At 47.6% G+C, this 15,953-nt stretch overlaps 2 protein-coding genes across 10 annotated transcripts in view; one reads left to right on the forward strand and one right to left on the reverse strand.

Moving 5' to 3' along the window:
• LOC129489512 (ubiquitin carboxyl-terminal hydrolase 32-like) overlaps positions 1-4,887 on the reverse strand; it is a 53,888-nt gene extending 49,001 nt beyond the window's left edge. Inside the window, 1 exon segment of the mRNA XM_063646054.1 lies at positions 666-4,887. The gene's annotated coding sequence lies outside the window, so the exon portion shown is untranslated.
• Positions 4,888-8,042: 3,155 nt separating this feature from the next.
• WIPI2 (WD repeat domain, phosphoinositide interacting 2) overlaps positions 8,043-15,953 on the forward strand; it is a 42,413-nt gene continuing 34,502 nt past the window's right edge. For 3 of the 9 annotated variants that reach the window (XM_055292219.2, XM_055292220.2, XM_063646097.1), the window contains exons 1-2: positions 8,112-8,380; positions 10,957-11,010. In XM_055292219.2, the coding sequence (XP_055148194.1) occupies positions 8,307-8,380; positions 10,957-11,010 (128 nt within the window). In that variant the 5' untranslated portion in view covers positions 8,112-8,306. Of the gene's footprint in view, positions 8,381-10,956; positions 11,011-15,953 lie in introns of all 9 variants that reach the window. The other 6 variants (XM_055292221.2, XM_063646098.1, XM_055292222.2 and 3 more) reach the window with 5 other exon arrangements.

Below are 15,953 nucleotides of genomic sequence, written 5' to 3' on the forward strand. Positions count from 1 at the left end.
TCCCAAAGTGCTGGGATTACAGGCATGAGCTACCGTGCCTGGCTCCCCATTCTATCTTAATAGCATTCTTAGGAAGTGAGATATTCAAGCCTTTCTGTTTTTGTTTTTGTTTTTGTTTGAGATCTCGCTCTGTCACCCAGGCTAGAGCGTGCAGTGGTGTGACCTCAGCTCACTGCAACCTCCGCCTCCTGGGCTCAAGCTATTCTCCTGCCTCAGCCTCCTGAGTAGCTGGGATTACAGGCATTAGCCACTACACCCGGCTAATTTTTGTATTTTTAGTAGAGACGGGGTTTCACCATGTTGGTCGTGAACTCCTGACATCAGGTGATCCACCCGCATCGGCCTCCCAAAGTGCTGGGATTACAGGCGTGAACCACTGCGCCCGACCGTAGCCCTTCTTTTTAAAGAAACTGATGCTCAGCGAGGTTAGGTGACTGATGTAAAGTCATATACCCCTGGAGAACCGAGCCAGGGTTTGAACCCCAATACACCTGTCTGATATGACTGTTCTGCATGTCCAGCCCCTCCTCCACTCATGTACCCTTTCACTCCAGTCCTTAGTTCCCTCCTCCACGCCAGCTGTTTATCCTACAAGTTTATTTAGGCACTGGTCTGTGGGAGAATTGCTCAGCTCCTAAGCTTGCACATAAGAAGACTCCACGCACCTGCAGATGAGGGTTCTGCTCTCAGGTTGAAAGCAGAAAGTCTCTTCTCTCTGAGCTGGGCATCGGGCCAGTCACCTGGAGGAATCCCAAAGTGATGATAGAAGGCCCTGAGCATCCTCCCTGCTCTCCATCAGGAATGTCAGCTGATGCTGTCTCCAGGTGAGCCGAGACATGCAGGTGCATTCCTGAGTCACACGCAGCTCACGTCCCTGGCAGAAACCCAGCCTGCTCTCCAACAACACTCTTCTGGTAGTTCCCAATACCATGCAGATGATAGAGCAACGAAACAAAAGCTGGACAAGTGAGCAGCAGCTCTCAGCTCCAACCCATCCTGGCCACCAGGAAAGGGGGCCCAGGATTTAGTTCTTGTGGTGAAACCAGCCCAATTGTCCCCATGGGACTGATGTTTATGGTTTCTTTGAATAAACATAGAAATTGATCCTCTCAGTCTTTTTTTTTCTTTTTCTTCTTTTTTTTTTTTTTTTTTTGAGACAGAGTCTCACTCTGTCGCCCAAGCTGGAGTGCAGTGGTGTAGTCTCGGCTCACTGCAACCTCCACCTCCCGGGTTCAAGCGATTCTCCTGCCTCAGCCTCCTGAGCAGCTGGGATTACAGGCGCCCTCCTCCATGCCCAGCTAAGTTTTGCATTTTTAGTAGAGATGGGGTTTCAACATGTTGTCCAGGCTGGTATCGAACTCCTGACCTCAAGTGATCCACCTGCCTTGGCCTCCCAAAGTGCTGGGATTACAGGCGTGAGCCACCACGCCCAGCCATTCACATCTCTTTTGACTGAGAACTTTACACTAAGGTGAAGGAATTTTGACAATGGGCTCATGCCTTTGGGATTCATCATGTGCCCTGTTACCCAGATGGATGGTAGAGTGGCCTACAGAAGGCTACTGAAGCAAGCCTATGGAAGGCTCAGTTGTGACTCCAGCTAAGAGACCACACCCTGTAAGACTGGGCTGTTGTTCAATAATATGCAGTACACGCCTGCAAACCAAGAGTGGAGGTGGTAGTGTTTCCTTGCATATAACATCTAATAACTCACTGAAGGAACTTTTGTTTTCATCTACCCAACTCAGGGCTCACTGGAGTTTGAGATCCTAACACACAAGGAATTCGCTATTTTTTTTTTTTTTGAGATGGAGTTTCGCTTTATCCTACAAGTTTATTTAGGCGCTGGTCTGTGGGAGAATTGCTCAGCTCCTAAGCTTGCACATAAGAAGACTCCACGCACCTGCAGATGAGAGTGCAATGGTGTGATCTCGGCTCACCACAACGTCCGCCTCCTGGGTTCAAGTGATTCTCCTGCGTTGGCCTCCCGAGTAGCTGGGATTATAGGCAGGCGCCGCCACGCCGGGATAATTTTGTATTTTTAGTAGAGATGAGGTTTCTCCATGTTGGCCAGGCTGGTCTCAAACTCCCGACCTCAGGTGATCCACCCGCCTCAGCCTCTCAACGTGCTGGGATTACAGGCGTGAGCCACCTCACCCAGCCCATGGAATTCCCTATTTTATCCCAGGGAACAGAGTTGTGGTTCTGGTCCATTGGAAACTGAGTCTACTTCGTGGTCATTTTGGGATCTTCATTCACTGAACCAATAGAGAGAGAAGGAGTTTCTATTCCAGCGGGGATCATAGATTGTTACGAGCAAGGGAAAGTTGGGTTGCTGCTCAGAGTGAGATCGAGGAGAACTATGTCTAGAACCCCAAGGATTCACTCAGGCACCTCTTTATGTATCTCATTCGCTAATAACCATGGCGGGTGAGACATGACTATACAGTGGTAAGTAAAGAAAGGCAGACTTTTTTTTTTTTTTGAGATGGAGTCTTGCTCTGTAGGCCAGGCTAGAGTGCAGTGGTGCAATCTCGGCTCACCACAACCTCCGCCTCCTGGGTTCAAGCAATTCTCCTGCCTCAGCCTCCCAAGTAGCTGGGACCACAGGCGCATGCCACCGTGCCCGGCTAATTTCTTTGTATTTTTAGTAGAGACGGGGTTTCACCATATTAGCCAGGATGGTTTCGATCTCCTGACCTCGTGATCCGCCCTCCTTGGCCTCCCAAAGTGCTGTGATTGGCAGACTTATTAAAGTATGAAAGTACATTACCAAGCCAGGTGCAGTGGATCACGCCTATAATCTCAGCACTTTATTATGAATGCAGTAGCTATGAACATTCTTATTTATGTCTTTTGGTGAAAATATGCACTAATTCTACTGTATATGCACCTAGAAATGCATATACAGTGCATTTGGCCAAGTCATAAGGTATATATATGTTTAATTTTAGTAAATAGGCCGTGTGTGGTGGCCTGAGGTCAGGAATTCGAGACCAGCCTGGCCAACAAGGTGAAACCCCGTCTCTACTAAAAATACCAAAATTAGCTGGGCATGGTGGTGGGTGCCTGTAATCCCAGCTACTCGGGTGGCTGAGACAGGAGAATCACTGGAACCTAAGAGGTGGAGGCTGAGGTTGCAGTGAGCCGAGATCCACTGCACTCCGGCCTGGGAGACAAGAGCAAAACTCCATTTAAAAAAAAAAAAAAAAACCTTTAGTAGATAGTGCCCAAGTTTTCCAAAGCGGTTGAAACAATTTAGACTTTCATCTTGCAGTGAGCCGAGATCGCGCCACTGCACTCCAGCCTGGGTAACAGAGCGAGACTCCATCCACAGCGTATGAGAGTTCCAATTGCGCTCAATGGTCATCCACACTTGGGATTGTCAGTTGCTTTAATTTTAGCCAATTTGGTGGATGCCTAGTAATACCTCATTTGCCCTTAATTTGCATTTTTTTTGTTTGTTTGTTTGTTTTTTTGAGATGGAGTCTCACTCTGTCACCCAGGCTGGAGTGCAGTGGCATGATCCCGGCTCACTGAAACCTCTGCCTCCCAGGTTAAAGCGATTCTCCTGCCTCAGCCTCCCCAGTAGTTAGGACTATAGGCGCCTGCCACCAGGCCCGGCTCATTTTTGTTATTTGTAGTAGAGACAGGGTTTCACTGTGTTGGCCAGGCTGGTCTTGAACTCCTGACCTCAGGTGATCCTCCCGCCTTGGCCTCCCAAAATGCTGGGATTACAGGCGTGAGCCACCACGCCCAGCCTTAATTTGCATTTTCTTAATGAGTATTAATGATGACCATCTTTTCATGTGCTCATTAACCATTCTGATATCCTCTTTTGTGAAGTGCTTGTGTTCAAGTATTTTGCCTAGTTAAAAAAAAAAAAAAGCTGGCTATATTTTTCTTATTGATGCACAGAAGTTCTGGGTGTAATTCCTTTGTCAAAAATATATATATATTGCAGGCCGGGCGCGGTGGCTCACGCCTGTAATCCCAGCACTTTGGGAGGCCGAGGCGGGCGGATCACGAGGTCAGGAGATCGAGACCATCCTGGCTAACACAGTGAAACCCTGTCTCTACTAAAAATACAAAAAAATTAGCCGGGCGCGGTGACGGGCGCCTGTAGTCCCAGCTATTCGGGAGGCTGAGGCAGGAGAATGGCGTGAACCTGGGAGGCGGAGCTTGCAGTGAGCAGACATCGAGCCACTGCACTCCAGCCTGGGCGACAGAGCCAGACTCCATCTCCAAAAGAAAAAAAAAAAAAAAAAGCTGGCTATATTTTTCTTATTGATGCACAGAAGTTCTGGGTGTAATTCCTTTGTCAAAAATATGCATATTGCAGGCTGGGTGCAGTGGCTCACGCCTATAATCCCAGCACTTCGGGAGGCCGAGGCGGGCGGATCATGAGATCAGGAGATCAAGAACATCCTGGCCAACACGGTGAAACCTCATCTCTACTAAAATACAAAAAATTAGCCTGGTGTGGCAGCGCACGCCTGTAGTCCCAGCTACTTGGGAGGCTGAGGCAGGGGAATCGCTTGAACCCTGGAGGCAGAGGTTGCAGTGAGCCGAGATCGCGCCACTGCACTCCAGCCTGGCAACAAAGCAAGACTCTGTCTCAAAAAAAAAAAAAAAAAAAAAAAAAAAAAAAAATATATATATATATATATATATAAAATAAATATATGTATCCCTAAAGCTTGCCTTTTCTTCCTCTCTTAATGGTCTCTTGAAAATAGCCCATTCTTCTCAATGTTGATGAAGGCCAATCGCTCATTTTGTGGTTACTACTTTTTTTTTTTTGAGACGGAGTCTCTCTCTGTCACCCAGGCTGGAGTGCAGTGGCGCGATCTCAGCTCACTGCAACCTCCACCTCCTGGGTTCACGCCGTTCTCCTGCCTCAGCCTCTTGAGTAGCTGGGACCACAGGCGCCCGCCGCCACGCCCGGCTAATTTTTTGTATTTTTAGTAGAGACGGGGTTTCGCCGTGTCAGCCAGGATGGTCTCGATCTCCTGACCTCGTGATCTGCCTGCCTTGGTCTCCCAACATGCTGGGATTACAGGCGTGAGCCACCGCACCCGGCCTGTGGTTACTACTTTTTAAAGAACTTGTTTTGTTTTGAGACAGGATCTTGCTCTGTCACCCAGGCTGGAGTGTAGTGGTGCGGTCATAGCTCACTGCAGACTTGAACTCCCAGGCTCAAGCCATCCTCCCACCTTAGCCTCTGAAGGAGCTGGGACCACAGACGCACACCACCACGCCTGGCTAATTTTTGTATTTTTGTAGAGACCGAGTTTCCCCATGTTGCCTAGTCTGGTTTCAAACTCCTGAACTCAAGCAATCCACTTGCCTCAGCCTCCCAAAATGTTGGGATTACAGGCATGAGCCAACACACCCACTTTAAAGTACCTGTTTAGACTACTTTGTTTATCCCAAAATCATGAAGGCATTCTCTTGTTTCCTTCTAGAAATTCTATTGTTTTTACCTCTCACATCTAGGACTATAATCCATCTCAAATTAATTTTTGAATGTGGTGTGAGGTAGGCGTATTTATTCCTTTTATTGAAAAGACTATCCTTTCCTCAATGATTTCCAATGCGTTTTTGACCCTATAATTAGAATTAACTTCTGTAAGCACTCATTAGATCGTTCCATTTTCCTGCCTGTCTTTAACAGCAGACCATTGCTCTTATGGACAATAATCAGATAATGATCAGTTCCTTGCTTAACAATACGCAGCTTGGTCTGGCCACCTCCTGTCTCTCCTGCCAAATCTTGCCTTGTGTCTGCCTTTCCACTCTGAATATAGAGTTCTTTGGACAGGTCACACCCTCATCCTCAAGCCCTTCCCATATAGAGTGTTTTCATCCCCTTAGACTAGTTACTCAAACTTCAGGTCTCATCTCTTCCAGGAGCCTTCTCAATAGCACAGTCCTTGTCCCTTAAATCTAGGTTGTGTGACTTCTATATATGCATTCATGGTCGGGCACGGTGGTTCATGCCTGTAATCCCAGCACTTTGGGAGGCCAAGGCAGGTGGATCACCTGAGGTCGGAAGTTCAAGACCAGCCTGACCAACATGGAGAAACCCCATCTCTACTAAAAATACAAAAATTAGCCAGGTGTGGTGGTGCACACCTGTAATCCCAGCTACTCGGGAGGCTGAGGCAGGTGAATCACTTGAACCCGGAAGGTGGAGGTTGCGGTGAGCCGAGATCGCGCCATCACACTCCAGCCTGGGCAAAAAGAGTGAAACTCTGTCTCAAAAAATATATATATAAATATATTTGTTCATTGTACTCCCGAGTTTCTAATTATATTTATTTATTTTATTTTTTGAGACAGAGTCTCACTGTGTCGCCCAGGCTGGAGTGCAGTGGCGTGATCCCGGCTCACTGCAGCCATCACCTCCTGGGTTCAAGCAATTCTCCCACCTCAGTCTCCTGAGTAGCTGGGATTACAGGGCCGCACCACCACACCTGGCTAATTTTTTACATTTTTCATAGAGACAGGGTTTCACCATGTTGGGCAGGCTAGTCTTAAACTCATGACCTCAGGTGATCCACCTGCCTCAGCCTCCCAAAGTGCTGGGGTTACAGGCATGAGTCACCATGCCCAGCCTATTTTATTTTTTTTTTTAGATGGAGTCTCGCTCTGTCGTCCATCCAGGCTGGAGTGCAGAGGTGCAATCTCGGCTCACTGCAACCTCCACCTGTTGGGCTCAAGCAATTCTCCCACCTCGGCCTCCCTAGTAGCTGAGATTACAGGTGCCCACCACCATACCCAGCTAATTTTTGTATTTTTAGTAGAGACGTGGTTTCACCATGTTGGCCAGGCTGGTCTGGAACTCCCGACCTCAGGTGATCCACCCGCCTCAGCCTCCCAAAGTGCTGGGATTACAGGTAAGAGCCACCGCACCCGGCCTTCTAATTATATTTAAATATCTCCCCATTATAACTTCTCTGAGGGAAAGGAGGAGGCCTATTTAGTTCACATGAGAGGTGCGTCCTAAATACTGTTGAATGAATGAATAAATTTAAGGGAAGATTCTGTCCCAGGAACCCAGACAGTATGGATGGACCTTGGGGAAACAGGCGTTTCCAGTCTCAGATCTAGCGCTTGGCAAATAATTATTTCTGAGCCTCGATTTTCAAATCTGTAAAATAAAGATATACTATTCTCTACATAGGATTGTAATGGGCATCAAATAAGATAATGTGGCCAGGCACAGTGGCTCACATCTGTAATCCAGTACTTTGGGAGGCCGAGGTGGGAGCATCACTTGAGGCCAGGAGTTCGAGACCAGGCAACACAGTAAGACCCCCCAGCCCCCATCCCATCTCTACAAAAAATTTAAAAGTTAGCAGGGTGCGGTGGCATGCGCTTGTGGTCCCAGCTACTTGGGAGGCTAAGGTAGGAGGATCGCTTGAGCCTGTGAGTTTGAGGCTGCAGTGAGCTGTGATCGAGCCTCTGCACTCCAGCCTAGGCAACAGAGCGAGACCTTTTCTTCAAAAATAATAAAATGATAAGGTAATGCGCAGAAGCATTCAGCACAGTGATTGGCACATGGAGGGCCCATTGAGGTGTTGTTGTTTTTGTTTTTGAGACAGAGTCTCGCTCTATGGCCCAGGCTGGATGGAGTGCAGTGGCATGATCTCGGCTCACTGCAATCTCCGCCTCCTGGGTTCAAGCGATTATCTTGCCTCAGCTTCCCGAGTAGCTGGGATTACAGGCGTACACCACCAAGCCCGGCTAATTTTTCTTGTATTTTTAGTAGAGACGGGGTTTCACCATGTTGGCCAGGCTGGTCTCGAACTTCTGATCTTAGGTGATGCGCCCGCCTTGGCCTCCCAAAATGCTGGGATTACAGGCCACCGTGCCCAGCCATTGAGTATTGTTAAGAGGAGGATACGCAGAAAACAGACTCACGCCAGCTCTGCCCCATGCGCATGAGCGGCCGCGGCTCGCCCTCAGCCAGGCCCAGCGCGCCTCGACGCGTCCCCACGCGTGCGTGATCCACCGGAACCCAAGCCCAGGCAGGAGGTGAGGGGGCGGGGCCTCCGCAGTGCGACTGCGCCGCGCGAGGCCGTGCGTCGCGAGGGCGGGGCCGCGCAGGCGCACCGGGTGCCCCGGCTCCGGAGCATAAACAAGAACGGGGACGGGATGAGGCGGCGGTTGATCCCAGGGTGGCGCGTGGCGGCGACCGAGGCGGCTAGCGGGGCCCGGCGCCGACCCTGAGTGCAGCCTGACCCGCCCTCGCGCGCGCGCGCCCTCCTCGGCCGGGCCCACTCGCCGCGCGCCCAGCCATGAACCTGGCGAGCCAGAGCGGGGAGGCCGGCGCCGGCCAGCTACTCTTCGCCAACTTCAACCAGGACAACACGTAAGGCCGGGGTCGGGGGTCGGAGTCCGGGTGAGGCCAGGGTCGGACCCGGGCTAGGGGGAGCCTCGCTGCCAAGCTCGGTGGGGCTAAGGCGGGCAGAGGCGTCCCCAGGGGCGGGCCCCGGGGCGCGCAGGGAGGGGCGCCCTCCAGGGAGACCCTCGGGCGCTGGCCTGGAGCTGCAGCCCGGGAGCGGGAGAGGTGGTGAAGAGGGGGCTGTTTTCACCCTCTTGCGGGTAGGCCCCCTGGCTTCAGACTTAACTACTTCTCGCAAAGTTGGGGCCGAACTTTGGGGCTTGACTTGTCTTGGCCGCCTGTGGAGCGCTGGGAGTGGGTTGCTTCCTCTCCTCTCCTCTCCCCGCTTCTTGCTCAGCGTCTCCCACTCACTCTCCTTTGAATCAGGCCCTTCTCCTTGTCTCTTCATCGTCTTAAGGCCCCTTCTCTTCTCTCTCTCTTGATTTTCTTTTCTTCGTTTCTCACTGTTTTTTTGTTTGTTTTTGTTTTTGGGGGTTTGTTTTGTTTTGAGACGGAGTCTTGCTCTGTTGCCCAGGCTGGAGTGCAGTGGTGTGATCTCGGCTCGCTGCAACCTCCGCCTCCTGGGTTCAAGCGATTCTCCTTCCTCAGCCTCCCGAGTAGCTGAGACTACAGGCACGCGCCACTGTGTCCAGCTAACTTTTTTGTATTTGTAGTAGAGACAGGGTTTCAGCATGTTGGTCAGGCTGGTCTCGAATTCCTGACCTCAAGTGATCCGCCCACCTCAGCCTCCCAAAGTGCTGGGATTACAGGTGTGAGCCACCGTGCGCGGCTCTCACTGTTCTTTTTGGGACATCAACTTTGATGTCTTCTCCAGCAAGTAACAAACTTAGCAATAACCTTGGCATCTGACCTACTAGGGAGAAACTGAGCCAAGAGAGGCGTTACAGACCAGTGCCCCAGGAGTCTCAGAGCTCCAGGGGCTGGGTCATCCTCAGGGCAAGAGAAGGCCTTAATGCCAGCCCATGCATTCGGAACGCTGTTTGTCCACACTGATACGGGTTGGATGCTGCCTGGGAGGAGGACTTGTGGGGATGGTTAATAGATGAGCGAGCTTTCTGGAGAGAGAAGGGTGAGTTATGGGTTTGGCAGGGAGGAGAGCCATCTTGGAAGTGAGTAAGAGGAAGTGAGGAAAGAGGAGGAGGAGTGGGGCATTTGGCATCTCACTAAGTCATTGATTGAGTTGTTACTGGCTGAGTGGAATTAACAAAGCAGAAGATGAGATTCTTTAGGAAATTAAAAGTGAATTGTAGAATGGCCAACACCCAGTGTGTGGTGTACAGCAGGCGCTCAATAGCACCTCCCCAAAGCTGTGAAGACAGTCGCACAGTGGGACTGTATTGAGAGTCGGAAGGGGCAAATCACCTCATCCAACTACAGATGAGGAAATCCTTCCGAAAGGCTCCAAGCTGGCCTGGGTCTTCGAATTGGTTAATAATGGAGTGGGGGCAGCAGTAGAATCTAGCCTCCTGAGTTCTCTTCCAATGTTCTTTCTGCTCTGCCATGCTGGTTTTTTCTGAAGACAGTGAATTTAGAAATAGTAGCATAACAACGTGTAAAGATGAAAACTCCCAAGTACTGTAGTGTTCTGTGTGACCAAAAGCCAGAACAACAAACAATTCGGACCACCTGTTGCAGTTGAAGTGGAATAGACTATGTTAATCCAGATAGGGAAAAGGACACATCCCAAACCAATTCTAATTTGGTTTTTAAGCCCAAGCCCACAGTATTTTGAGACCAGTAAGAAATGGTAGTAGTAGTAGGGCGGTTTATGCCTTGTATAAATTAGAGAGTTTCCAAAACATTGTCGGCCACTCTTTCAGTTTTTCACTAATTATTTCTATCAGAATGAAATGAAATAGAGAAAAGCATTCTCTTTTGCTGTTACTTCAGCTGGACTGCCATGTTCCCTGTGTCACAGAAGAGTGTCACTCTGGCCTGAAATAGGACCTTTTCACACTTGGACATTTTCACACTTACCCACTTCTCCATGCTCCCTGAAGTTATTACAGTTCAAGAGATTTCTGTTACTTTGAGATTTCATAACTTTGACTTGCCAGAGAGACCTTGATGTAGTGTAAACCTAAATTGGAATGAATAGTAAGCTAGGATTATACTAGAAGTTGACTGGGCTAAAATGACTGTAATTTGTTTTAAATCTACACTTGAAAGAAATAGAGAAGTTCCCGGAGAGAGCTTTTATGACTTATACCTTTTCCTCCCTTCTTAATCTCCAGAATTTATTGAGGAGCACAATTTTTAGCAAGAGAAAGAATGTCCATCTAGAACTCACATTTACTGTACTCAGTGAGAAAATTTGGAAACCAGTTCACTTACTAGAATATACATGTCATTTCCCTTTTTTTGTCTTTTAAATTCTTTTTGTATTTGTTACATACCAAACTATAACTATCCTGCCTTTCTTCTTGTACTGGTAATATGATTTCCAATGTCGTACTTTTTCATGATTCTTATCCTAAAAGTGTGCATAAGTTTTATTTGTTTTTTACCATTTGTTTTTTGTTTTGTTTTGTTTTTTTACCTAGAGAAGTGAAAAGGGCATCAAGAGCAGCTGGTCTTGGCCGTCGCGCTGTTGTCTGGTTAGTTCCAACCCTGGTTTCTCAAAGTATCACCTTGGAAGGCTTATGTTAGAGGACTTTTTTGGCTTTTTGTAATTGAAGTGAACCAGTTAATAAGTGGCAGAGGATCACTTGAATCTGAAATGGAAATATCAAGGACTACATTTTTCCAGTGGACACCACAGCTTGTGGGAAGTTAGTGATGTAGCAATGTCTGTTTTAAATGCCATGTCTAAAAGGGACGGAATGAAGAAAGGGACTTGACTTTCCAAGGCTTGTGTTTGTATGAAGTGTCTGGAGACAATAGGAGAAACCTGTTGTTTTCTTCCACCATGTCTCTTCTAGGTTATGCTTATTGTGCTGGGAAGGTACTGCTCTCCTGTCTTTGTTCATCTGTAAATCAAGGGTTTTGGTTTTTGTTTTTGAGATGGAGTCTCACTGTTGCACAGTTTGAAGTGCAGTGGCACAATTATAATGATCATAGCTTACTGCAACTTTGAGTTCCTGGGCTCAAGCCGTCCTGCCTCAGCCTCCCAAGAAACCGGGACTACAGGCATGAGCCCCACACCTGGCAAATTTTTTTTTTAGTTTTTGTAGGCACAGGGTCTTGCTATGTTGACCAGGCTGGTCTTGAACTCCTGGCCTCATGCAGTCTTCCTGCCTCAGCCTCCAGAGTATTGGGATTACAGGCTTGAGCCATTGTGCCCGGCCTGAAGATGGTTTCTAAGATCCTTCACCCTTAAAGTTTTAAGTCATTCTGCCTGCTATGCAAAGGATATGTTTGAGGAGGGCAGGGGGTGACTTAGGAGGATATTGTCCAACAGCAGTGACCAGTGGGAAGGAGACTGACTCGCCATCAGGACTTGTGTGACCCACAGGACATGCATCATGCAGCCAAGGGAGAACTTAGGTGATGCCCAGTTTCTGGCTTGAGTTCTGGGTGAATGTGGTAACATCATGGTGGAAAAGCCGAGAAGGAGAGAACTCTGCTTGGGGATACTGATGAGTTGGAAAGGCCGCAGGGATATGGAGGTGGAGGATGTGAGGTGGAGCGGGGATGGGAGTGGGCTGTCCATAGCCCTGAAAGAGAGGGCACCAGGGCCTCCCAGGTCTGGGCTGGCAGCCACAGTTGAGGTTGCTTTTGGTTTACGGTGTTGAACTCTATCCACCTAAGCTCGCAATCAACTATGGCTTCTCCGCAAAGATGATGAAGAAGGAGAGTCTTTACGGACTGACGATTAGGGACGGGGGAGAAAAGGAAGATAAGCAAAAAATCTGACTCAACATCTTCATTTTTGAGTGGCAGTCACTGTCTCTTTGATGTTGAATGTTCAAGTTTAAATTCATTGACGGAGACTTTCAGTTAAAAATGATGGATAAAACATAAGCATTTATTTTGGTTCCATCCCCACACCCTAATAAAATGTTAATCAGTGAAATGTCAAAAAGACATTTTCTAATTTTAAACATTTCTTAACTTTTTATTTTTGTGGAGATGGGGTTTCACTTTGTTGCCCCGACTGGTCTCAAACTCCTGGCTTAAAGTGATCCTCCTGCCTGAGTAGCTGAGATTGCAGACGCAAGCCACCACCCTTGGCCTCAAAAAGATATTTTAAAAGGCTTAAACTCATAGGATAGAAAGAATGAGAAAGGAGATATTAGCCAATTTGGAAGCTAGCGAGTGGTAAAGGAAGCAGGATCTCAAATTCCTAGTGAAGAAGGCAGAGAACCAACCTAGTTTAAACTGCAGAATCCCCGCCAGGCTCAGGAATGGGCAGTCCGGGGCTCCAGAGGCGGGCTTGTGGGGCTGTGAAAGGAGGAGGATGGGTTCAAGTGCGTTTAAAAAGCAGTGACTCTGTCCTTCCCTAGTGAAGGACAGGCCTAGTCTCTGGGGAGGGTAGAGCAGGGTCTCTGGGTTTGGGCACCAGGCACAGTTGAAGGTGGGGATAGTAGCAAAATGGGGGATTGAGCCAATACATATTTTTTTGGTTGTGATTTGCTAGTTTTCCCCTTTGTCAATGAAAGAGCCCACTAATAGGGACAGGCACAGTGGCTCACGCCTGTAATCCTGGCACTATGCGAGGCCAAGGTGGGAGGATCCCTTGAGTTCAGGAGTTCAAGACCAGGTTGGACAACACGGGGAGACCTCGACTCTACACAAAACACAAAAATTAGCCAAGTGTGGTGGCACGCGCCTGTGGTCCCAGCTACCGGGGGGGCTGAGATGGGAGGATCCCTTGAGCCCAGGAGGCTGGGGCTGCAGTAAGGAGAGATCACACTACTGCGCTCCAGCCTGGGTGGCAGAGTGAGACCCTGTCTCAAAAAAATAAAAATAAATAAAAATAAATAAGTCCCACTCTGTTGACTTAAAAATAAATAAATAAACATTTTTTTGGCAGTAAAGCTATATATTAGGGAAAATCTCCTACTTACCTGTTGCTCTGCCTCTCCCATTAGTGTGTCTGCCATTTTATGGTCAGGTCAATTTTGAAATTGTTTAAAGCAAAATCTCCAAAGGGATGTTGAACTTGATGTTGAGACGAAAATATCAATCGTATTTATATTTCATACCATTCTTTAAAAATACTCATCTAGGCCGGGCGCGGTGGTCACGCCTGTAATCCCAGCACTTTGGGAAGCCAAGGCAGGTGGATCACGAGGTCAGGAGTTCGAGATCAGCCTGGCCAAGATGGTGAAACCCCATCTCTACTAAAAACACAAAAATTAGCCGGGTGCGATGGTGGTCACCTGTAATCTCAGCTGCTCGGGAGGCTGAGGCAGGAGAATCACTTGAACCGGGAGGCAGAGGTTGCAGTGAGTTGAGATCACACCACTGCACTCTAGCCTGAGCAACAGAGCAAGACTCCATCTCAAAAAAAAAAAAACCTTATCTTTTGCTGGGCGTGGTGGCTTACATCTGTAATCCCAGCACTTTGGGAGGCTAAGGCAGGTGGATTACCTGAGGTCAAGAGTTTGAGACCAGCCTGACCAACATGGTGAAACCCCATATCTACTAAATACAAAAAATTAGCTGGGCACGGTGATGCATGCCTCTAATCTCAGCTACCTGGAAGGCTGAGGCAGGAGAATCGCTGGAACCCGGGAGGTGGAGGTTCCAGTGAGCCGAGATTGTGCCATTGCACTCCAGCCTAGGTGACAGAGCGAAACTCTATCTCAAAAAAAACAACTTACCTTTACTGATAAAGTGTACTCATACTGTAGTATATATATATCTCAAAAAATATTTGGAATATTTTTGTTTCCCTTTCTTAACGGATTGGAATGCACAATTTTGTAAACTGTGGGGTTAAACTTCTAGCTGAGGTATTTAATATCCTAAATCAGCTTCCAAATATCTGAACTTGATTGGCAAAGTCCAGTTTTAACACATTCTGTGTGTAGGGAGCACAGCAGAGAACTTGGATGTCTAACCCAAGGATCAGGGACTAAGGCTCGTTAATTTTGCCCACGGGAGAAGCCCCCTCTAAGCTTATTTTATACATAATGCTAATACGCTTGGTGATTTGGTTTCCAAGTCACCAAGAAATTAGGAAGGACAGGGGCTGTTAATGGCAGGATGGTCACTAGGAAAAGTGACAACTGTCGGCAAAACAAGAGATAGAAAAATATTTTTATAAACTCAGTGCTACAGGCCGAGCATGGTGGCTCACACCTGTAATCCCAGCACTTTGGGAGGCCAAGGCAGGTGGATCACCTGAGGTCAGGAGTTCAAGACCAGCCTGGCCAACATGATAAAACCCCATCTCTACTAGAAATACAAAAATTAGCCGGGCGTGGTGGCAGGTGCCTGTAATCCTGGCTACTTAGGAGGCTGAGGCAGGAGAATTGACTGAACCTAGGAGGCAGAGGTTTCAGTGAGCCGAGATCACGCCGCTGCACTCTAGCCTGGGTGACAGAGCGAGACTCCGTCTCAAAAAAAAAAACATAAATAAACTCAGCACTACAGTGTGGCTGTTTGATATGGGGTACACCAAACCCTCAACTCAAAAGAACTTGTCATCCCTTGTTTTAAGGACACAGGAAGGTATACAATTTAAGAACAATTTGTTTTTTTAATCAGAAAATGGGAGTGGGGGAGTCATGCTTAAAATAGCAACCCTTAGTTATCTGGAAAATATTTTCCTGAACATCAATTTCCCAAAAGTTCTGGGTTGCTGAGATTTTGTTTTATTTTTAGCCTAGGGATATTACTCTATTCTTCTTGGTTCTTTTATTAATTTTCAAAATATCTACAGGTAATAATACCTAATTATTTCATTGATATAACAATTGATGTAATTAATTCAGTATAGTAAAGAAGCAGAACATTTTTGCAAAGAAAAATTATATGAGCTGGTAGAGTTTTGTTTCTGTTCTTTTTATACTTCTAAGATGAACCATTGTGATTTTACAGATTAATACTGATTATAGCAACTCTCTTCTTGGAATACATTTCTTCCACATACATGTGAAAGAGTAGTTGGAAATCTCAAGTTTTTAATAAATGACATGATCATTAGAATAGCCCTGATCCTATCTTGGGGTACAAATACTCAGTGTGAAATATCCCCCTTCCCTGTTTCAGCCTTCTGTTTTACCTCCTCATTTTCATGTTCTCCCAGATGTTAAAAGTGATCCTGGTATCTGATTCCTCCGTACCCCAGTGCTTCCTGCTTGTTCGCTCATCTTTCTTTTGCTGAAAGCTGGACTTGCTTCTTGTTTTGCTTTCTTTGGTCAGCTGGGTTCTGGAGAGGCACTTTTCTGATGAGGAAACCCCTTCTGTGGTGTCCCCAAGGCCCCTGCTGGGAGGGGCTGCTGAGCTGTGGGATCCTTGAGCCTCCTCGCAGAAGTGGGTGATGAGTATGGAATCATAAACACAAGGCCATCAAACCAATCCTCTGCTTTTTCCTTGTAAGCCAACGATGGGTCCTTTGATTCCAGACTCTAAGGTAACTTTTGAGTCC

Source organism: Symphalangus syndactylus, chromosome 9 (genome assembly GCF_028878055.3).
Source record: "Symphalangus syndactylus isolate Jambi chromosome 9, NHGRI_mSymSyn1-v2.1_pri, whole genome shotgun sequence".
Lineage (NCBI taxonomy): Eukaryota > Metazoa > Chordata > Mammalia > Primates > Hylobatidae > Symphalangus > Symphalangus syndactylus.